The 19,759-nt window shown below is 35.5% G+C and overlaps 1 protein-coding gene across 5 annotated transcripts in view; it reads left to right on the top strand.

The window, feature by feature from the left end:
* The window catches only part of SORCS1 (sortilin related VPS10 domain containing receptor 1), a 452,701-nt gene that overhangs the window by 339,001 nt on the left and 93,941 nt on the right, over positions 1–19,759 (top strand). For all 5 annotated transcript variants that reach the window (XM_087932772.1, XM_087932776.1, XM_087932771.1 and 2 more), the window contains exons 6-7: positions 9,839–9,903; positions 16,239–16,357. In XM_087932772.1, coding sequence (XP_087788898.1) covers positions 9,839–9,903; positions 16,239–16,357 — 184 coding nt within the window. The remainder of the gene's footprint in view (positions 1–9,838; positions 9,904–16,238; positions 16,358–19,759) is intronic.

The following is a 19,759-nucleotide window of genomic DNA, read 5'->3' on the forward strand; positions in this document are numbered from 1 at the left end:
ATCTTCACCCCAGGTCCTTCAAATCTAGAAGTTTGCATGCAAATGCAGGTAGATAAATAGGTACCACCTTGGCGAGACATTGTGCTGGCCACATGATCACGGATGTCTGGATAGTGCTGCCTTGAAATGGAGATAAGCAGTGGCCCCTGTAGTTGACAGTGATTGGCAGAGTAAAATCCAGACACACCTTTATCTTCTTTACCTTTCTGTAGCTTGGTATGTTGTATGAATCCAGGTTATTTGGGTAGTTCAGTGTATCAAGAACATCCATAAAGTGAGTTAAAATATATTAGTGAGCTGGGTCCTTAGAAGAGGAGAACAGACTCATTATTGCTGTATGTACAGTATATACATACTGTTACATACTGTGTATGTGTGTGTGTATACACACACACATACTATATACATATGTTTCTTTGTTGAGAAACAAAGGTATAAGGAGCAGCAGTGAAAAATGTCACCACTGCTCACTTGTGCCACCATAAAATTGAGATATGTGACATAGATACTTGCTGTCATGTTTATCTGCTAAACCTGAAACCTGAAACTCACTCATAGTAATGACTCCTGTTATTCCTCTTCCCTGGGTTGACAGACTTTGGTAAGATGTAGATTCCCTGCGATATGTGAACCAAGGCAAATGTCCACTCAATTGTCCAGTCATCCAGGCAGATGAACTTGTAGAACAAGAAAATGTTATCTTCTCACCTGATTTTTTGTATTTTTGATGAGATCCACCAAAAGTGAAGACTACAACAAGATTTTGGCTCCCTCTGGTGGCTTTTGATGGCACAGGGATTAAGGAATTTAACTCTAAACAATAAACAATAAACAATAAACTTGGCATAGACTCATTCCTTGAAAGAGGGGGTAGGAGTATTTGGGGGGGGGTTGTGTGTGTGTATGTGTTTGATTCAGGTATTCTATAGCATCAGTCCAGCTTTTAAAATTGTAGTTTCTAATTTGAGGGAGAAAAGTTGTATGTTTTAAATCATGACTCCTCTCAAGGAGCAGATGCAAATTGTGGCTTGGAAGGCCTTTGCACAGCTTTGTATTATGCACCAGTTGCACTCTCTCCTGGAGCATGCTTCTCTACTCAGAGTCACTCACATCATGATTACCTCCAGATTGAATTTCTGTAATGCACTTTACTTGAGGCTATCCTTGAAGAACATCCAGAAGCTTCAACTGATGAAGAGTGCAACTGCATAGACAGTTATGTGTATCCCTTGTCTGTGCACATTATACCTCTTTTATGCAAACTTTTCTGACTGACACTTATGGGTGCAATTCAATGAGGTGTTTTTTGGCTTTTAAAGCCCTACATGTCATAGGATTAAGGCTTTTGGTGGACCTTCCTTTCCAGATTAATGAATATCTGGCTGGTTCTCCCTGCCCAGAAGAGCTCAACGGCCAAAGGAAAAGGGTAGATTTGAACCTCTTTTTAGCTGTTCAGAGCCTTCATCTTCAGAGGCAATCTATCTCAGCATTATAGAAACATGGCTTTATCTTCTGCATAAAATTAGGCTGATATTAGTTTAGATGGGAATTTCCCAAAGGATAAAAAGTATGATTGATATGAAAGAGATTGGACTGCCATTTGTTAGAAATGGTGTAGGGTCTTCTACTGGGGGGCAGGGGTGTTGGATGACTTACAAGGTCTCTTCCAACTCTGTTAATCTGATTACATATTGTACACTCACTCCATCAGGTGCAGCAGGAAGGGAATACTGTGGATCCCAAATACCAATAAGTTCCATCTGACAAGGCACAGAGAGTATATGCCTTTCTGCTCTAGTCCCTGCCCTCTGAAACTGTATTTCCCCTGGGGTGAGACTAGCTCTATTTCTGTCTGCCTTCTGGAATGCTCTAAAGTTTTAGTTTTTCCATCAGACTTGGGGATCAGCATGGTAAGCCTGTAAGATAGTTATCTCTTGCTAAATGTTATGTAAGGTTATGTTATCTTCCTGCATCTTTTTATCCATTATTTATGTGATACATTTTATTATTTTAATTGTGAATGAATTTTAATCATCCAAAGTCATATTCTGTGAGATGTACAGTTATATAAATAAAATAAAATGTGAGTGGTTACATCAATAAAATAGGTGTTTTATTATATACATCCGCTCCTCATTTTAGTGACTACCTCAGTTAGCAGCCATTTGTAAATATGGCAATAATAACAAAAATCAATTATGACCAAATTTTGTGTGCCTGACAATGAATGCGAGTGAGAACAACACTGGCAAAGTTTTGTGAGAGAGCTTTATCTGAATGAGGCAACAGCAACCAGTGATCTTCATACCAATTCTCTCTCAAACGTGTTTAGTTAGCAGCCTTTTCACTTAACAGCTCGGTCATTGCAACAGAACTTCATTAAACAGTGTATTTTCTTACTATTTTTATTAACTTACATAGAGTGTGTGTGCGTGTGTGTGTTAGTATTGAGCAAAATTGGCATATGGTGAATAGTTATATCTATAGCATGTCTACCATACTAGTGTAACATAGACTCTGTGGAGTGCTTTGCAGAACTTGATATGCTGAATAGGGAGAGTCAAACTTGGCTAGAGAAAAGTAACAGAGTTCAGACAGGCTTTTTTTAAAAAATAATTCCTAATTATTCAGCCTCTTTAAATAGAACTTCAGGCAATGCTATGTTGTATTAAGGAGGAACATAATTACTTATGCACAGATGCATACAAAAGTTTAGACATCAGTCAAATTACATGTTTCAATGAGTCTCTGAGTGAACAGAAACTAACAGTTTCTACATTGCATTTGTGCTAGCTACACTCTTTGAACTAGTTATTTCTGCCAAAAGAGGTGTTACAAAGCACTGACAAGAAAGTTATCCATATTTCTGCACCTACTAGTTTCACTGTTTTCTTATCTCGAATCTGTAAACAATTGTACGTAAATAGGAAGCAAATATTCAAATGTGCAGACATGATGATACATTTAACTTTGTAACATGTAGAGATTGTGTTAGCTTCTGTTCATTCAACTGAAACATACAATTTGAGGAGCAGTAAACTTTTGCATGTAACTGTATCTCTGATGGTCTTATCTCCTTAAAATTAATGATGGATACAAATTTTACTAAGTCACAGCTGACAAAAGCATATCCTTTATTTTCCTGAAAAGACCTTTGTGAATTTATAATCTAGTACAGGGGTGTAAAATTCAAATCCCCGGGACCAGATACGGCCCGCAGGGTGCTTAGATCTGGCCCATGGGGCCACCCTGGGAATGGTGAAAGGTCATGGTGCCTCTGCAGCAAAAGCTGAGCTTGGGAGGGCTGCATGCAGCCGTCTTGAGCTATGTTTTCAGTGGCAGAGGATTGCAGGACGGCATCACAGCTGAAAATGGAGCTTGGGAGCCTTTTTTTCTCTGGCAGAGTGCTCGGGCCACCACAGGCACCCCCGACACAAGTGACATTGAGCTGGCCACACCCACCCTGGCCACACCCACTCCAGCCCTCCAAGATCAAACATAACCCTGATACGGCCCTCAATGAAATTGAGTTTGATATCTCTGATCTAGTAGCATGATATTTTGTTGGATTTAAATACAAAACACATGTTTTTTTTTTATCATGGTGGTTTGTTAATTCAGTGTTATCTTTTCTAAAAATTTGTATTAAGAAAATATTGGACTGCAGAACGTTATTAAATAATACCATCAACTGTTTCAAAAGGAGACAAAAGGCTAGCAAAAAGATAAGTGAATGACAGTTCCAAGTTTTTAAAAAGGAAAACATCTAAAGAGATGAATTTGTTTTATATCCCAGCTTTACTTCATAAATTCAACTGGCATGTAAACTTATTATTAATCAGTGTTACACTATTTTTTGATAATCTTTTTAATATGTAATAATATGTTAATTGTTTTTAATATGTTAAAATGTCAAGTTCATTGCTAATTTAATATCTTTGTTTTCAATTGTTAATTTTTATTTATATCCTGGTTTGACTAAAAGTGAAGCTTCCATCATTGTGTACAAAAATGAGATAGCAGAATCATGATTCAGTGGCAGTGGTATCTTTGTGTATGTGTGTTTATTAATCTGTTTATTAATCTAAGAATAAGAAAACTAGTCACATAATTACATATTGAAAATAGGAGTAAGAATACTCTGAATTTAAAATATTTTTAAGAAAAACCCAGTCATCTAGAATTATTTTAAAAATATAGAAAAACACTAATTTCCATGACAAAAAGGTTTTCTTACCTTTTGATTCCTATATTTGATTTGTGTTTTTTTCTCTTCTACTGAAGCACAGATGCTTTCAGCTCTTATCTTTAAATCTATGTTGCCTCCCAATATCTTAACCAACCAGAAATACATCAGAGATTTATTAAGATTGAGGTTCCCTAATAAATACTTCTGCCTTTCCAACTCTTCCAACACTTGGGAATCATTTTCACAGCACGACTTTGTCAGCCTTCCATAACTGTACTGCTGAACAAGTTCTTTGTTTCATAGAATTGTATATCTCAAATGAAACAATTTTAATGAAAATTTTAAAATATTCAGTGTAGCATTTATGAGAAAGGCAACAAAGAATACTAAAAACCTTTTAATATGTCATCTGATATGAATGTGAAAGTGATTCAGGTAAATAAGCCATGGAGAGTTCAAGAAAATGCTGGTGTGCACAGGCAAAACAAGAATTGGTTAGACTGGAAAAATAGAGGTACAGAAGAGATTAAAAAATGAGAAGAAAACAGTAGAGTATATGTATTTTGGTTATGACATATTCCAATTTCCAGAAAGACACAAACACAATAATTGTGGATAGCTAATATTCAGGACAAGCTTGATTCTTTAAAAAAAAATTGGCAGAAAAAAAGAATTGTTTTGAATTTCCCATTAGTGAAATCTAATTAATAAAATTTAAGTCCTGACAGGGCATGAAACATAGTCTATGGAAGAAAATAGTATTTGGGTCCTAAGAACTAGAGTGTAGCTAATATTTCCTTTAAAAAAGAATATACACACACCCAGGCATGTGCACACACAGACACACACACACACAGAGAGAGAGATCAATGAAAGAATATGAATTTTAACTATTCATGTATATATTCAGTCTTTTGAAGAATGACTGTTCTTTTAAAATGCTTCTGACATGAAGAAAAAAGAAGGCATTCAATATATCATTGAGTTTATGGAGATTCTCAGTCATTTAGGTCATGGTTGTCCCAAAGGAGCTTTTTCAAATGGCAACTAGACTTTGTTTTTCCTTGAAGACATTTTCCTTCTCATCCAAGAAGCTTGAACTGAAGAAGCTTCTTAGATGAGAAGCAAACCATCTTTAAGGAAAAAACAAAGAAAGTCCAGTTGCCTTTTGAATAAACACCTTTGGGATAGTCCTGAGCTATACCTTAAAGAAGCCTATATATGCTCAAAATAAGAGTGCATGTGTGTATCCTCCTCAGATGAAATTAGAAGAACCAAATATTATATATAAAGCAATGAAAATTCTTAAGGACCACAAAATTCTTAAGGACCACAAATATTATAGAAAAAGCAATGAAAATTCTTAAGGATCACAAATATTTGAGTTTTCAATATGCATCCTGCAATTACTTAGTTATGCAACTCATTATATTGTGTAAGGAAATTTTAGCCACACAGTTACTTCATTTCTAAATTTTAATGAAATTTCACTTTTAATTATGTTGCACTTAAGAACTTTTAAAAGTCCTGGATTGTTTAGGTTAAAGCCCAACAGTGCATAGCAATGCAGCAATTCCACTGATGCATTCAACTTTATCTGATATTTTTTTTCCCTCCAGCAATTGTCTCTGTAGAAGTTCTCAGTTTCTTTTTGGAGTTTCTTGTATTTATATATATATAAAAGCCTGAGGAATTACTGTGAAAAACTTGTAAAAGAAAACCAACCTTGTAAACCCTAGATATCGTATTATTTATTTATGGTTTAACTTGTTATGGTTTCAAAATTACCTTTTTTATTCAGAAAAATACATAAGGCAGGGAATAGCCTATGCAAGATTGCAGTCTCTTGATGAAATAATTACAATAGAATAAAAAAAGAAAATAATAGGCATAAGGAAGCTGTTGATATAAAGACTATGAACTGTGTTAAAGAACACCAAGAAAATAGGATGGTTTAGATTGCTATCTTAAACTGCATCAAGCAGAGAAATGAAAGGGCTGCTTCATTACATAACCGTCAGCTCTAAAAAGACTATATCCTAAGTGATTTGTATTTTATTTTCTGGGTCTTATATGCTACTCTGATCCATCAGGACTCTGAACATGTCACATTCACTTCTTACAGTATAAAGATTGAAATAGTAAATCAATTTAACAAAATAATATAATAAAAAATAGGAAAGATATTACCATCACCAAGAAACAGTGAATGTTATGTATCAAATTCTGTACCTGTCAACAGTGGTGTCCCCCAAGGCAGTGTTCTAGGACCAACTCTCTTCATACTCTACATAAATGACCTCTGTGATCATATTAAGAGCAACTGCATCGTCTTCACTGATGATGTAAAGCTATTCAACACCACAGACAATACTGCTACCCTTCAAAAAGACTTTGACTATGTATCAAAATGGTCAAACAAATGGCAACTTCAAATCTCAACAAATAAATGCTCTATCTTACATATTGCCAAAAAAAATCAGAAAATAAAATACAGACTGAATAGTCAAGACCTTGTTGATGATCCAAACTCCATCAAGGATCTAGGAATACTCATCTCTAATGATCTAAGTGCTGGAGCCCACTATAACTACATAGCCAAAAAAGGCATTAAGAGTTGTTAACCTAATGTTACATAGCTTTTTCTCTGATAATATTACACTAATAACTAGAGCATACAAAACATTTGCTAGACCAATACTCAAATATAGTCTGGAACCCACATTACGTATCTGATATTAACACAGTTGAGAAAGTCCAGAAATATTTCACAAGAAGAGTTCTCCACTCCTCTACTCGTTGCAGAATACCTTATGCCACCAGACTTGAAATTCTAGACCTAGAAAAACTAGAACTACACCACCTTCGGTACGATCTAAGTATAAATCATACATTGCAATGTCCTACCTGTCAATGAATACTTCAGCTTCAACTATAACAATACTAAAGCAAACAATAGATACAAACTCAATGTTAATCACACCAAACTTGATTGCATGAAATACGACTTCAGCAACAGAATGGTCAATGTCTGGAATACTCTACCTGCCTCTGTGGTTTCTTCCCCAAACCCAAAAAACTTTAATCTTAGACTGTCTGTCTACTATTGACCTCACCCCTTTTCTAAGAGGTCTGTAGAGTGGCCATGCATAAGTGCACCAACATGCCTACCATCCCTGTCCTATTGTTTCTTTTATTTTTCTTATCCATGTATTCATAACTATGTTTTTACTTATACCTATTACCTTGTAAGCAATTGACAAACCAAATAAAATAAATAAATACATAAATAAATAAACTCATGCTAGGCATTTCCAATACATACCAGACCCATGCTTCCTTAAAAAGCCAAGTTATTATGCCTTTCTTAAAACTCAAATCTGGAGCCAAACTATTTTAAGCAGTAGCTGCAACTGAGAAGATTCTGCTCCATGACCCTGTAGATGTTGTTAATAGTCAGAACCTGTGAGCCTGCCCTATTAGATAGGAGAAGTCACTGTGAGTAGAAAATTGTATGTTTAGAAGAATGAAAAAAAAGTATTTTTATGAAAAAAAAGTATATGTAGCAGAAGACGTTTTAAAACAGTATTTTTTTATTTTTATTTTATTTAATATTACAATTAAGAAAACAAAACTAATTGCAAAGAAGGAAGGAAGGAAGGAAGGAAGGAAGGAAGGAAGGAAGGAAGGAAGGAAGGAAGGAAGGAAGGAAGGAAGGAAGGAAGGAAGGAAGGAAGGAAGACTATAGGAATATAGAAAAAATATGTATTAAGAAATAATTTGTCCCTTTATCACAAGCATAAACAATTTCAATAAATTATCACCTTCTCTTAAAATATAGCAAATGATCTCTTGTTCCATCTCTTATCTATAAACAAATCATTAAAACCTCATTGTTTAGTCTTGATCAGCAAATGTTCATTAAAGCTTAGTAGATGTAATAGCTAATATATTTTAACTTTGGTCAAATAAATTATATTTCTTCCTTTTAACAGTCCTAAATTTTAGTCCATTCAAATATCGTCCGGGAAGTTTATTATTTTTTTTTGTTCCCTTTCACAACATTTTTCCAAACTTCAGCACATCTTTTTTGTAAATCCAATGTAGAAAAGTTATTCAGATCATTGTTTTGGTTTATTATTTTCATATCTCTTTTGAGTTATTAATATTGCAGATGCTTTTATTTGTATAACCCAGTGTAGCATATTTTTCCATATCATTCCTGAAGGTTTAAATACAATTTCAGGTTAGTCTCAGTCTTGTCCAATAAAACTTGCTCCTCATTCATAATGTTTAAGTACAATCTGTCTATAATGGCAGACCTCTCCCTGTCCAGAGAAGAATTGCAAACAGTCAATCGATTTGCCAGTTCTTCATTCTGCCAAAGTCATCAGGTCTGCTCTTAGTGAAGTCACATTCAGTTTGCCATTTCTTCCCTGGTCATTAAAAGCATGAAATTGATCAAGTATTAGATTAGTCATAAAAATTGTGTTTCTCACATTAAAAAGTGGATTAGAAATATCTAACTTCCCAAAAGTATTAGCCATTTATTTAAGAAAAATGGTTACCCTCATTGATATCTCCATTATATAGCTTCATTTGTGTATTATAACATGTATCTTATTAAATGTATTAAATGGCACTAACAATATCACAATAAATTGAATTAACATCTCCAAATTGTTGCACAACCTTTACTGCTTCATGAATCAACTGCACTGGGAAATTAAGCAGAAACGTTCTCATCGGAACAAAGAAATATTTTGTGGTATAACCGAAGGATTCAGAATACACAAAGCACATGAAAGAGACAGAGACAGAAAACACTTGTGACCATAAGGCTTGGCCCAACTAAATTGTGGCTTTTTTATGACACTTATTACTTAGCTGTAACAAGTGTTTTGGGAGAAAAGCCCTGTAGAACCAAATTTAACAAAGTTATAACAAAGCTATATATGTATTATCTGAATATATATGAATGTGGAGGGGGGCTGTTTGAGTGTGGTGCCTCAAGTGTGTCTATTGACTCCTGGCAACTGCCTAGACAAGCCACTTAAGTTGTTCTATCCACTGATTTCCACACCTATCAATTATGATTTTTTTAAAAAAATATGGGTCAATTTGGTTGACCTATCAACCATTAGATACCAGCAAGGAGAAGGGGTTTTTTTTTGGCGGGGGGGACAGGGTGGGTTCATGTCTTGACTGCAATGTAGTAGCCATCTAGATTTCTAGATATGTACTAGATATGCATTACTGAGAAGCTGAAGTTTGAGAAATAATTTAACTATTGGGAATCATAGTGGGGATTATAAACTAACCTAGAAGTACTTATATAGTATAGCTCATATGGTGTTATTTTAAAGACATTCATCTGCTTAGCCGTTAGAGTTCACCAGCTGAATTTGGGCAGATTCATCGTTTCTTGAGATACTAAAAAATGACATTTTATATTTTTATTTATTTATTTATTTATATTTCACATTTCTGATCCACCCATCTACCTCCAAGGGAACTCTACTGGAGTGATTGATTGAATGATTGAATTAACACTGAAATATTACCTATTAGGTGTTCCAGATAACTTCTTTTAACTAAATGTTTTGCTTATTTCTAGTAACATTACAGTGTTCATTTTTCTTCTCTCAGGTCTAAAATGGGTACTAGCAAAGATCCAGACATAGTCCACATGGAGGCAAAAACACTGGATGGCCGTAAGTGCTGTGACCACCTTTTTATCATTTTCTCAGAATATAATTATGTAATCTACCAGCATTCATCTGAATATAGGATTGCATTAGGGAGATCCAACTGATGCTTTTAAGATTATTTTTAATCTGGTCATGCAATAAACATTTTGAAATAAATAGAAATTGAATATAACATTCTGAAATAGAAAACAATATTTTCAGAAGTAGAAAGATTTGCAATTTGTGACAAACTGAAAAAAGGCATAAAATGAAATATACATAATTCATAACAATATATTTTCTAGTAGGCATCATTTGATTTGCTAAAAGGTAAAATCTTCAAGCTTTTGACCCTTGGTTTATCTGTAACAAACTAGCCCTTAACTTATTCTGATCTTCAATTTACTCTTCCTGAGGAAAAGTTAGCAAAAAGGTAAATTGTTTGCTTTCATTCAAAAATCTTCAGCGTTGACCATTTTAACCAGCCTATGATTGCTGTAATAGCTTAATTATTGTATTTATATGCTCACACTATATATGACAATAAGATTTACTGGTTATTTTCTATGTACAGTGCTTAAATATTGCTCAAACTGATGCTGTCAGATATATTTGGACTAAAACAGTGGAATTTTCAGCTGGAATAACCAATTGATGGGAATTTTGAAAATTTCAATCATAACACATCTGAAGGACAAAATATTAAGAAGGTTACTTTAGGAGCAAAAGTTATTTTGCTTTGTTCAAGTATCGATGGATAAAGATTTTCAAATTTTAAATTTCAAATGTCACTGTTAATTGTACTTTTTTGTTTCTCTACAACACGAGTGTCAAACTTGATCACATAACATGATGTCACATAACACATCATGACTTTTTTGCCTTTGCAGAGCTGGGGTGGGCATGGCCTCCACGTGATGCATCTAGTCCATGGGCCACCAGCTTGAACCCCCCGCCTTGTTCTACAACATACGCGCATGTACTTTAAGATAGAGTGAAATGTATTAGGGCACATTCTGCCATTCATTCCTTAGGTAGCCAATCAATTTTAAAAATGTAAATTAATATTGTATATAGTGTCAAGTATGTATAATATGAGTAATGAACCCAATCAATTCAGTGCTTCAAGATGAACAACTTTCTCAAAGAACTGTTTTATTGAATACATAATTTTGGCATGCATGAAAACAAAACCATTTCCCGTGTTTTCCATATAATTAAAGAATAGATAATTCCCTCTCTCATTGTCACAGGTCACATTGTCCAATTAGGCATTCTACCATCTATCTGGCAACTCCTTCTAGTCTCTGACCAGCACCTGTTGAGATGATCTTGGTTGATCTGTTGTTATTTTCTGGTCTGACATTCTAAACCTTTCCTCCTTCCCATACTATGTAGCAAGCTGAGAAACAGAAAGATAGCTGTGGCAGACCTGATCCATTTCAAAGTGGACACATAGCATATATGTGTAGTATTCAGCTTATATTTAAATAATATTCAGTAGTAACATTTGAAATATTTAATTTTAATCTAACATTAACATTTTGCAAACTCCAGAAGAATTGTTCAGAAAGAATAATTATGAGAAATGAAATAAAGTTCGGTGTTTATATTTCAACATTTTTAGCTAGAGATGCTTAGAAGGTTTTCCCATTCATCACTAGCTATCTTGAAATTCCCCCCCCCCCGCCTTCAATATCTATTCTATTTTGATAAACAGATGAAATTAGTTAGTTAGTTTACTTTATTGTCATTGCACCTCGTACAATGAAATCAAACACCAGCTTCAGTGCATATCGTGACCATGAAAATAAACACAAACATACATCCTTTACACTCCACACATTGAACCAAAAACCCCCAACACCGCACCAACACTGCACTTTATGATAGAACTCAAAAGAGCTACTGCCCTGGGATAGAAACTGTTTTGCAGCCTATTTGTGCTTATTTTTATTATTCTGTACCATAGAGTGGAATGTGGTGTCAATTTCCATATTTCTAAAATTGTTTGCCCTAAATAAGACATACTAATATGAATCAGTGCTATAATAGTATTAGGAAGATGCTCTCTCAGCATAACCACCCTTTAAGTCAATAAAGTTTTTGAAAAGATCAGTGGGACCACAAGACCCAAACTAGTATCTGAATTTCAGATTTCTTTGGGATCATTAAATATCAGAGAATGTACTGAGTAAACATCCTTTTATTCTATAATAAATCTGATTCTTGCTCACAGTCCATTACACATCTCCTTCAGCTATCCAACACTAAATTAGCCCATTGTGGCCCTTCTTACTTCAGTTTTTGTTTTGGCCAGTGTGATGTGCAATTAAATGAAATTTAGTGATACTATCTACACTAACCTTATCAGTCAAGCAATCCATATCTACTTATGTAATCAGGATGCAATATTCTTTTACTAACAGTATTTTCTATTGGGTGTCAAAGATGACTTGCTCATACTATTCTCTTCTGTGGAGGTTGAGGGCAACTGGTTGCAGGTAACAGATGTGACCATGCCTTTCAAAGTAGAGTACCAGTGAGTGAGGCAGTGAACCAGGCAACCCGCTTCATCCATATAGTCCAGCTCTTCTAAGAGATAGAAGCAAAACTGCACTAGGTTGCATTAAATAACCATTAAAGGATATTAATGTATCTAGACCAAGATGGATTACCATGGTTGAAATTTTTTGTCATCTTTCTATAATTTTGATATATGAATTCACTCTGCAACCTAGAAACTGTGGAATAATATGGTATATGTCATATTAAGGTAAAGAAAGAATATGACATTTGTTCTAGTATCTTTCTGATGAATAAGATAAAATCCAAATAATATTGGCATGTACACCAGAGGTTTCTCAAAAGTAAAATAATGCAGGGACTTTCTTAACATCAAAAGGCAAGGATACAAGTGGTGGGTGGCTGCATTCTTCATGCATCTTTCAATAGAAATGCTTCCTCATGCTTCCTGACCTATTCTAGTCTGGAATTATTGTTTGACAAGAAATCTTCTTGAAATGAATATGTTTGTAAGCTCTGGTACAATTTTCCACATTCTAGCTGTCTAATGCTAATGTCCCACAGTCAGTGAAGAAATTGAAAAGGTTGGGCATTTCAGTAAACCAAAAGTTTTCTCAGTTTAGCCACTCCATCTAAATAGGGGTGTCAAACTCACAGCATCAAGATATTGTCATGTGACATATCACGACTTTTACTTCGCTAAAACAGGGATGGGCATGGACAATGTATGACCCATCTGGCCCATGACCATGAGTTTGACACCCCTGATCTACCCTAACCTTATCAGTGAGACAATCCAAATATAGTTTTGTAATCAGGATGCTGCATGTTTCCAGTGTTGCTGTAACAATCAAAGCAGCAGCTGTTGCTGGAGATGTACATGCTGGCAGTGAGAAACTTAACATCCAAATTATTGGTGGGAGGGATAACATCTCTGCTAGAGAAAAAAATAAATTAATTCCAGATCTCAGCAATGAAATATATTAATTGGCATGAATTAAGTGTAAGTGATTAGGTGCTTCCTGTGGTACTGGATAAATAAAGTACCCACAGGGATTAACTATCAAAAGAATAATTGTTGCTACATGGCTTCCCAGTGAACCTAACTTAAGGAAATAAAGGTTATTGTTATAAGATTCTGAACATATTCCCAATATTTATATTATTTTTCTGAACTTTTCCTGAAATCCTTTTAATACTTTGAAGTCTCAAGAAAGCAATTATCAGCTTGCTTCTGATCACCACATATAGAGCAAAAAATGTGAAATTATAGTGATGTTGTTATAGTTCTTTACTTACATCTGAATGTCTAATTGAATATAATAATATAACATAACATAATGATATTATATGCTATATAATGATGCGGTCAACATTTGATGTATTTTATAAATAAGAACTTTATCAGAACTTAGTAGGATATCTATTAATACAAATACATGGGAACATCAGTTGAGTATAATTGCAGAGGGCATAAAATATATTCAGCATATTAATTACCAATACAATGCAACATACCCCCCCCCAAATAGCAACATTTAGCAAAGTGTTCAGTTATTGTCATAATTTAGAAATAAATTGTGGGAAAGAATATTTCTCTCAATGGTCCAAGGTCAGACCATAGAAAGAACCACAGCATACATGCCCAATAACAAAGAGCACATCAACGTAAGGCAAACCAGTCTTTAATCTTCAGTCCGGAGCCTTGGTACACTGTGAGTAGGAACATCAAAGTCCCTTGAAAAGTCAGCACTGGGAGCTTCAGCCTCCCAGCCCGTAGGCACCACACCCTCATGTCATCTAGCCACACACCCCAAGTCATCCAACATGTGGTACCAGCCTTCCCTGCCTTCCAGCAACCACAGTTCTTCCCACCCCTTCTGGAGCTATGTTCTGTCTCCTCACACCATTGGCAACAACAGTAGTCCCATCTTTTTCATCTAAGTGGGCCAGCTGGCAGGTGATCAACTGGCCAGTAGAGCCCATCTGTTCTGGACCTCTTGCAGCAGCCTCCCAACTGGAAGCTCGATCCATAGGCATTCAGCTGTTGAGTGGCTAGCAGACGAGCGGAGAAGTCCTGCTGCTGCAGCTGCGGCCTCACTTGTTGCTCCTGTTGCTCTTGTGGCTCCATCTGCTTTGTGAAGCTGCCTCACTGGTTTATTTTGGACTGACTCTCCAGGTATGGTGACCCCTGGATAAGGGCTGACCCTTTCTTCATCAAGCTGTAATATGCGATGCTCTGTGGAAATCTCTGGCAGGAATGATTCCCTAGGAGAATATTACTATGAACCATCTCCACCACCGTCCAAAAGAATTTTAAAAGCTGGTTGTCCTTAGGAGTACTTTTTTATGAAAAAAAACAAAATACCGCAGTGGCGGGGGCTGATTCTTCACATAACCAGTAGTTCATTGTTCACTTGAAAAAAAATGTTTTCAAATCTAATTTCCCTTAACTTTCTTCTTAGACAATTCTTTTTTCTTTCAAAAATGTAGTCATTGCTGTCAACACATAGCCTTCAGAATTTTCTGCAATAGTCCACTTATGTGTTACCATAGCCGAAAAGACAAAGTCATCCATATATTCTGTTAACATTAGATATAACTTAGAAGTATTCCAAGTCATAGGAGCTATATCTCTGTAAAAAAGGAAAGATACCGAAGAGGTCATGAAGTTCAATTTCTAATATCTTGGGCAGCTTTATTCTCTGACTCTTGGTCTATGTTTTTCAATTCTTTCTTGCTCCTACGAGACAGCATGAAGATTCACATAAACTCAAGACACCAATATTCACTGGAAAAAAAACATAAACTTTATTCAAAATGGGTTTAAGTCTTCATGTGCCTTATAGGCCCATTTAGATCTTAGGTTAGTGTAGTGAATCTGGCCAAATCTCTAGAGATGGCTCAAGAAAAAAGGAAATGATACAAAATACACAATATAAATTGCTGAAATAGAATGTTCTTGTACTGATGATTTAATTTTGAGGCCTGCAATTTAAAAAAAATAGAGAAAGCAGACAAAAGTATAGATCAGGGGTGTCAAACTTGCAATGTCATGTAATGTATTGGGACTTTTTTCCCCTTTGCTAAACCAAGTGGAGGCAGGACCAGCATGTGACGCATCTGGCCCATTGGCCATGAGTTTGACATTCCTGGTATAGACATTCCTACGTGTACTTCAGCTATCTCTTCATTTGATTTTTTTAAAAAAAATCAGTTTTATTTATTTTTTTCTCTTGCACACTTAAAAAAATTCAGTTGGGGTTCTTTTTATCTAAAAATCCTCTAAAAGTCACAAGAAAGCAAGAAAAAGTTGTGCCTATTTATTGCACTTTCGCTCTCTTATTGGCTATCATAATGTGACTAATTTTTGCAGACAGAGATCTCTATATGAAATATTTAAGTACAGGTAATCTTCAACTTACAACCACATCTGAGCCCAAACTGTCTGTTGCTGAGACAGTTTTAAAGTGTTTTTTTCCCATCTTACAATCTTTCCTGCCACAGTTGTTAAGTGAAACACTGCAGTTATTAGGTGAATAACATGGTTGTAAAGTGAATCTGGATCCCTCATTGAAGGTTGCAAAAGGTGATTACTTGACTCCAGGGCATTGCGATCATCATAAATATGAATCAGTTGCCCATCTGAAGGCTGACCATGGGGATGCTGCATTGACACGTGTAGAAAATGGTTGTCACTTTTTTCATTGCTATTGTAACTTCAGACAGTCACTAAATGAAAGGTTGTAAGTCAAGGGCTTCCCATAAAAGATGATGAATATCCAGAGCTGAAATCATCTTATATTTATGTGTGTTTCTTTGTGTGCTTTCAGATGCACAGTACATCACCTGTAGGATGCAGAACTGCTCTGAAGCTGTAAGAAGCAAACCTTTCCCTGGATACATTGATTCCGACTCTCTCATTGTCCAAGATGATTATGTATTTGTTCAGGTCTGAAACAATTTTTCCCCCTTCTATTGATTACAAATCATTTTTTTCAATGTTAAACTCCCTTTCCTAACAGATGCAACACAATAGCTTGAGTACAAGCTATTTCAGGACATCACCCAATTTGTTATTCCCATTGGGATGCTAATTGTTTCTTTTGGCCTTTGGTTCAAGTACTTTGTTAACACAACGGTCATGAAGGGTGGGGTCTAACTTATGTTCAAGGTGTATGGAAATAATTTCTCTTGTCACTCAGCTCTCCACATTGTCTATTCCAAAAATGTTCTCATATTTCAACAGGTTTTTAAGTTTGCATGCCAGTGTTCCAATATCACCATTACAACAGACCAATCAAGGTTTTCTTTTTTATTAGTTTGAAATGGGACAAGATAGAGTCTCTTTTTAGAGATAGAATGGAGATATAGAAAGGGAATGCTTGAGATAAGACTAATCAGGCATGATTGTCATGTGTGGGCTCCTATTATTGTGAAAAAGGAAGAAAATTAGATATATTCAGCTGAGCTATGTTCCAGGTGGAAGCCAGAGAATATATCTGAATAGTTTTAAGTTTCATTATCTTCCTGCTGCTATCCCCATCATAACAAGAAGGAGGAAATAAAGTGCCGGCAAAGTGGAGATGAGCTATAAATTATCTGTCTTTCAAGTATTTCTTGAGGCTGAGGTTCCTGGCTTGCATCAGCATATATATTTTGAAGCTGGATTGTCTATAACCAGGAATTTTTAAGTGGGCTAAAGGTAGAAAATCCTGAACGTGTTACCAAATGCTGTCAGCTGTACCACTCTAGCCTCTAAGTTCTCTGAGAATATCATTTCCTTCCAAATAGAATAAATATCAACTCTTCTGAGAGGTAGAACAATACATTGTCTCATTTCTTTTCTTTTTGTGTGTAGAAAAAAGTGTGATAAATTCGGCTACCATGGAAAATATGGGGAAAACTCTTTATTTGTTATTTCATTCATTGTTTGACACATCCATAATTAATAATGGATCAGGCCTTAGTGTACACTTAACAGGTTTTACATATTCATAGTTTTGACTTCTAATTTTTTGTTTATCCATGTGTAAAAGAGAGACATACTTTTGAATATGCATAGTGTATATTTTTAAGGGCTAAGATTAAGTAACCTATTTGTGTATTTGTTCCCACTTATCATTCACTATACCAGGGGGCTGCATGTGATTTCTTCATTCTTATCCTGTAGAAGCATCCTGATCAAATGGTGATAATAATCTTTCTCATGCAGTGTTGCACATTTGTTTGCACAGCTCTTTCACAACCTTGGTAGAAGGAACTGTTGATTGTATACTAGTGCTGACCTCCAATTGCTATGAATACTCTGTTGGCAATACTGAGCAACATGATTGAGAAAGGCCCCAATGAGATTACAAAAGAACTGCAGCAGAAGCTGGCATGAGTAATGTGAAGCAGACAAAGTGATCATCTACATCACCAGTTGAAGAAATCATTCTGGGGAACAAAAATCAATTACCATGAGGAAGCCATGTGGAACCTCACAGCTGGACAAACCCAGAAAGATAAAGCAAAGAAAAAGAGACATGAATAGAAGTACAGTTGATTGCTTTACAAGAAAGAAGGAAGACATAAATCACTATAGGTTCTGAAACCTAAAGCCTGATTAAATAGTATAAAGGAAAATCCGTAAGTGAAGAGAAGCTCTTACAACCTCTACATGGTACAAAGTTAAATTCTGCCAATTTGAACATATATTAGCTATTTATCTCAATTTTGGGGTAAAAGTCCCCAAATTTGTCAGAACTGTAAACCAAAATGTACAGGTTACTGCAAATAATATGTTGAAAATGATAATTCACACCAAATAGATTCACAATATAATGTTACTTATGCAACAATAATTGGCATGGCCTTTTCTCCTCAATCCAAAATTATCATCTAAAATATGCAAACAAAAACATGTCAATAAGCCGGAAATGTTTTTGGAAGAAAGTTCTTTGGACTGTTCAAACAAAATTGACATATTTGGTTATAAGCACATAGAAAAATTTTGGGAGAAAAGGTGAAAAATATGTTGGAATCATTAAGCATAAGATGGGCTGCATTATTATTTGAAATCATGTGATAGTAGTAACATAGGAAATAATATATATGAAAAGAAGAATGAATTCAACTATATGTAACAGATAACAGATAATCAAAGTTGGAAGGGACCTTGTAGGTCATCTAGTCCAACCCCAGCCCAAGCGGGAGACCCTATACCATTTCTGACAAATGGCAGTCCAATCTCTTCTTGAAAGTCTCAAGTGATGGTGCTCCCATAACTTCTGAGGGCAAACTGTTCCATTGGTTGATTGTTCGCACTGTCAGAAAGTTTCTCCTTATTTCCAGGTTAATTCTCTCCTTGTTCAGTTTCCATCCATTATTCCTTGTCAGGCCTACAGGTGCTTTAGAAGATAGCTTGACCCCTTCTTCCCTGTGGCAGCCCCTCAAATATTGGAAGACTGCTATTATGTCTCCCTTGGTCCTTCTCTTTACTAGACTATCTAAGCCCAGTTCTTGTAACCATTTTTATGTGCTAGAGTTAATGTCTCACAGTCAATGAAGAAATCGAAAAGGTTGGGCATTTCAGTAAGACAGCAAAATCAGCTGTATGCCCTTCAGAGCTCCCTCAGTATATCTGAAGTTGGGAAAATGTCAAAAATGCAATATGTGCAAGGAGGTATAGAATATTTCTTAACTATAAGAGAGTATAGTGTATTTTGGTTTGGTATACTGGTTAAGGCAATAGGCTAGGAATCAGGAGACAGTGAGCTCTAGTATTGCTTTAGGCATACAATCAGCTGGGTGACCCCAGGCCAGCACCTTCCTCTAAGCCATAGGAAGAAGGAATGGCAACCACTTACACAATCTTGCACGGATGTGTCCAGACAGTCACCAGTCAACACTGACAGAAAGGAAGGAAGGAAGGAAGGAAGGAAGGAAGGAAGGAAGGAAGGAAGGAAGGAAGGAAGGAAGGAAGGAAGGAGACTCTAAACTTCTGCATTTTCCTTGTTTTCTTATTTTAAGTCTGTAAGCAACAGCACAAACATAATATATACCTATTCAAGATGTCACGTACAGCTGCCTGGCATAGGGCTAAGTCAGTGTCTGTTCACTTAAAGTTCATTGAAAATGTAGAGTTTGACCAGAGGTGCTAAACCTTCCCAAGCTTGTGATATTTCTTGTGTGTATCTTGCTACTCCAGCAATTTAGAGAAAATATTTTTAGAGCAGAATTGTGCACTGAGATTGCTCTTAATTACATTCTTAACATATTTTAATGTTCACTTTTTAAAAAAGATAATATACTTTATTTAAGAAAGCTAATAAAAATGAAACAAAGTTCTAGAATTCTATTTCATGTTCAG

Source organism: Pseudonaja textilis, chromosome 4 (genome assembly GCF_049901715.1).
Source record: "Pseudonaja textilis isolate UNSWEBS1 chromosome 4, rPseTex1.2, whole genome shotgun sequence".
Classification (NCBI taxonomy): domain Eukaryota; kingdom Metazoa; phylum Chordata; class Lepidosauria; order Squamata; family Elapidae; genus Pseudonaja; species Pseudonaja textilis.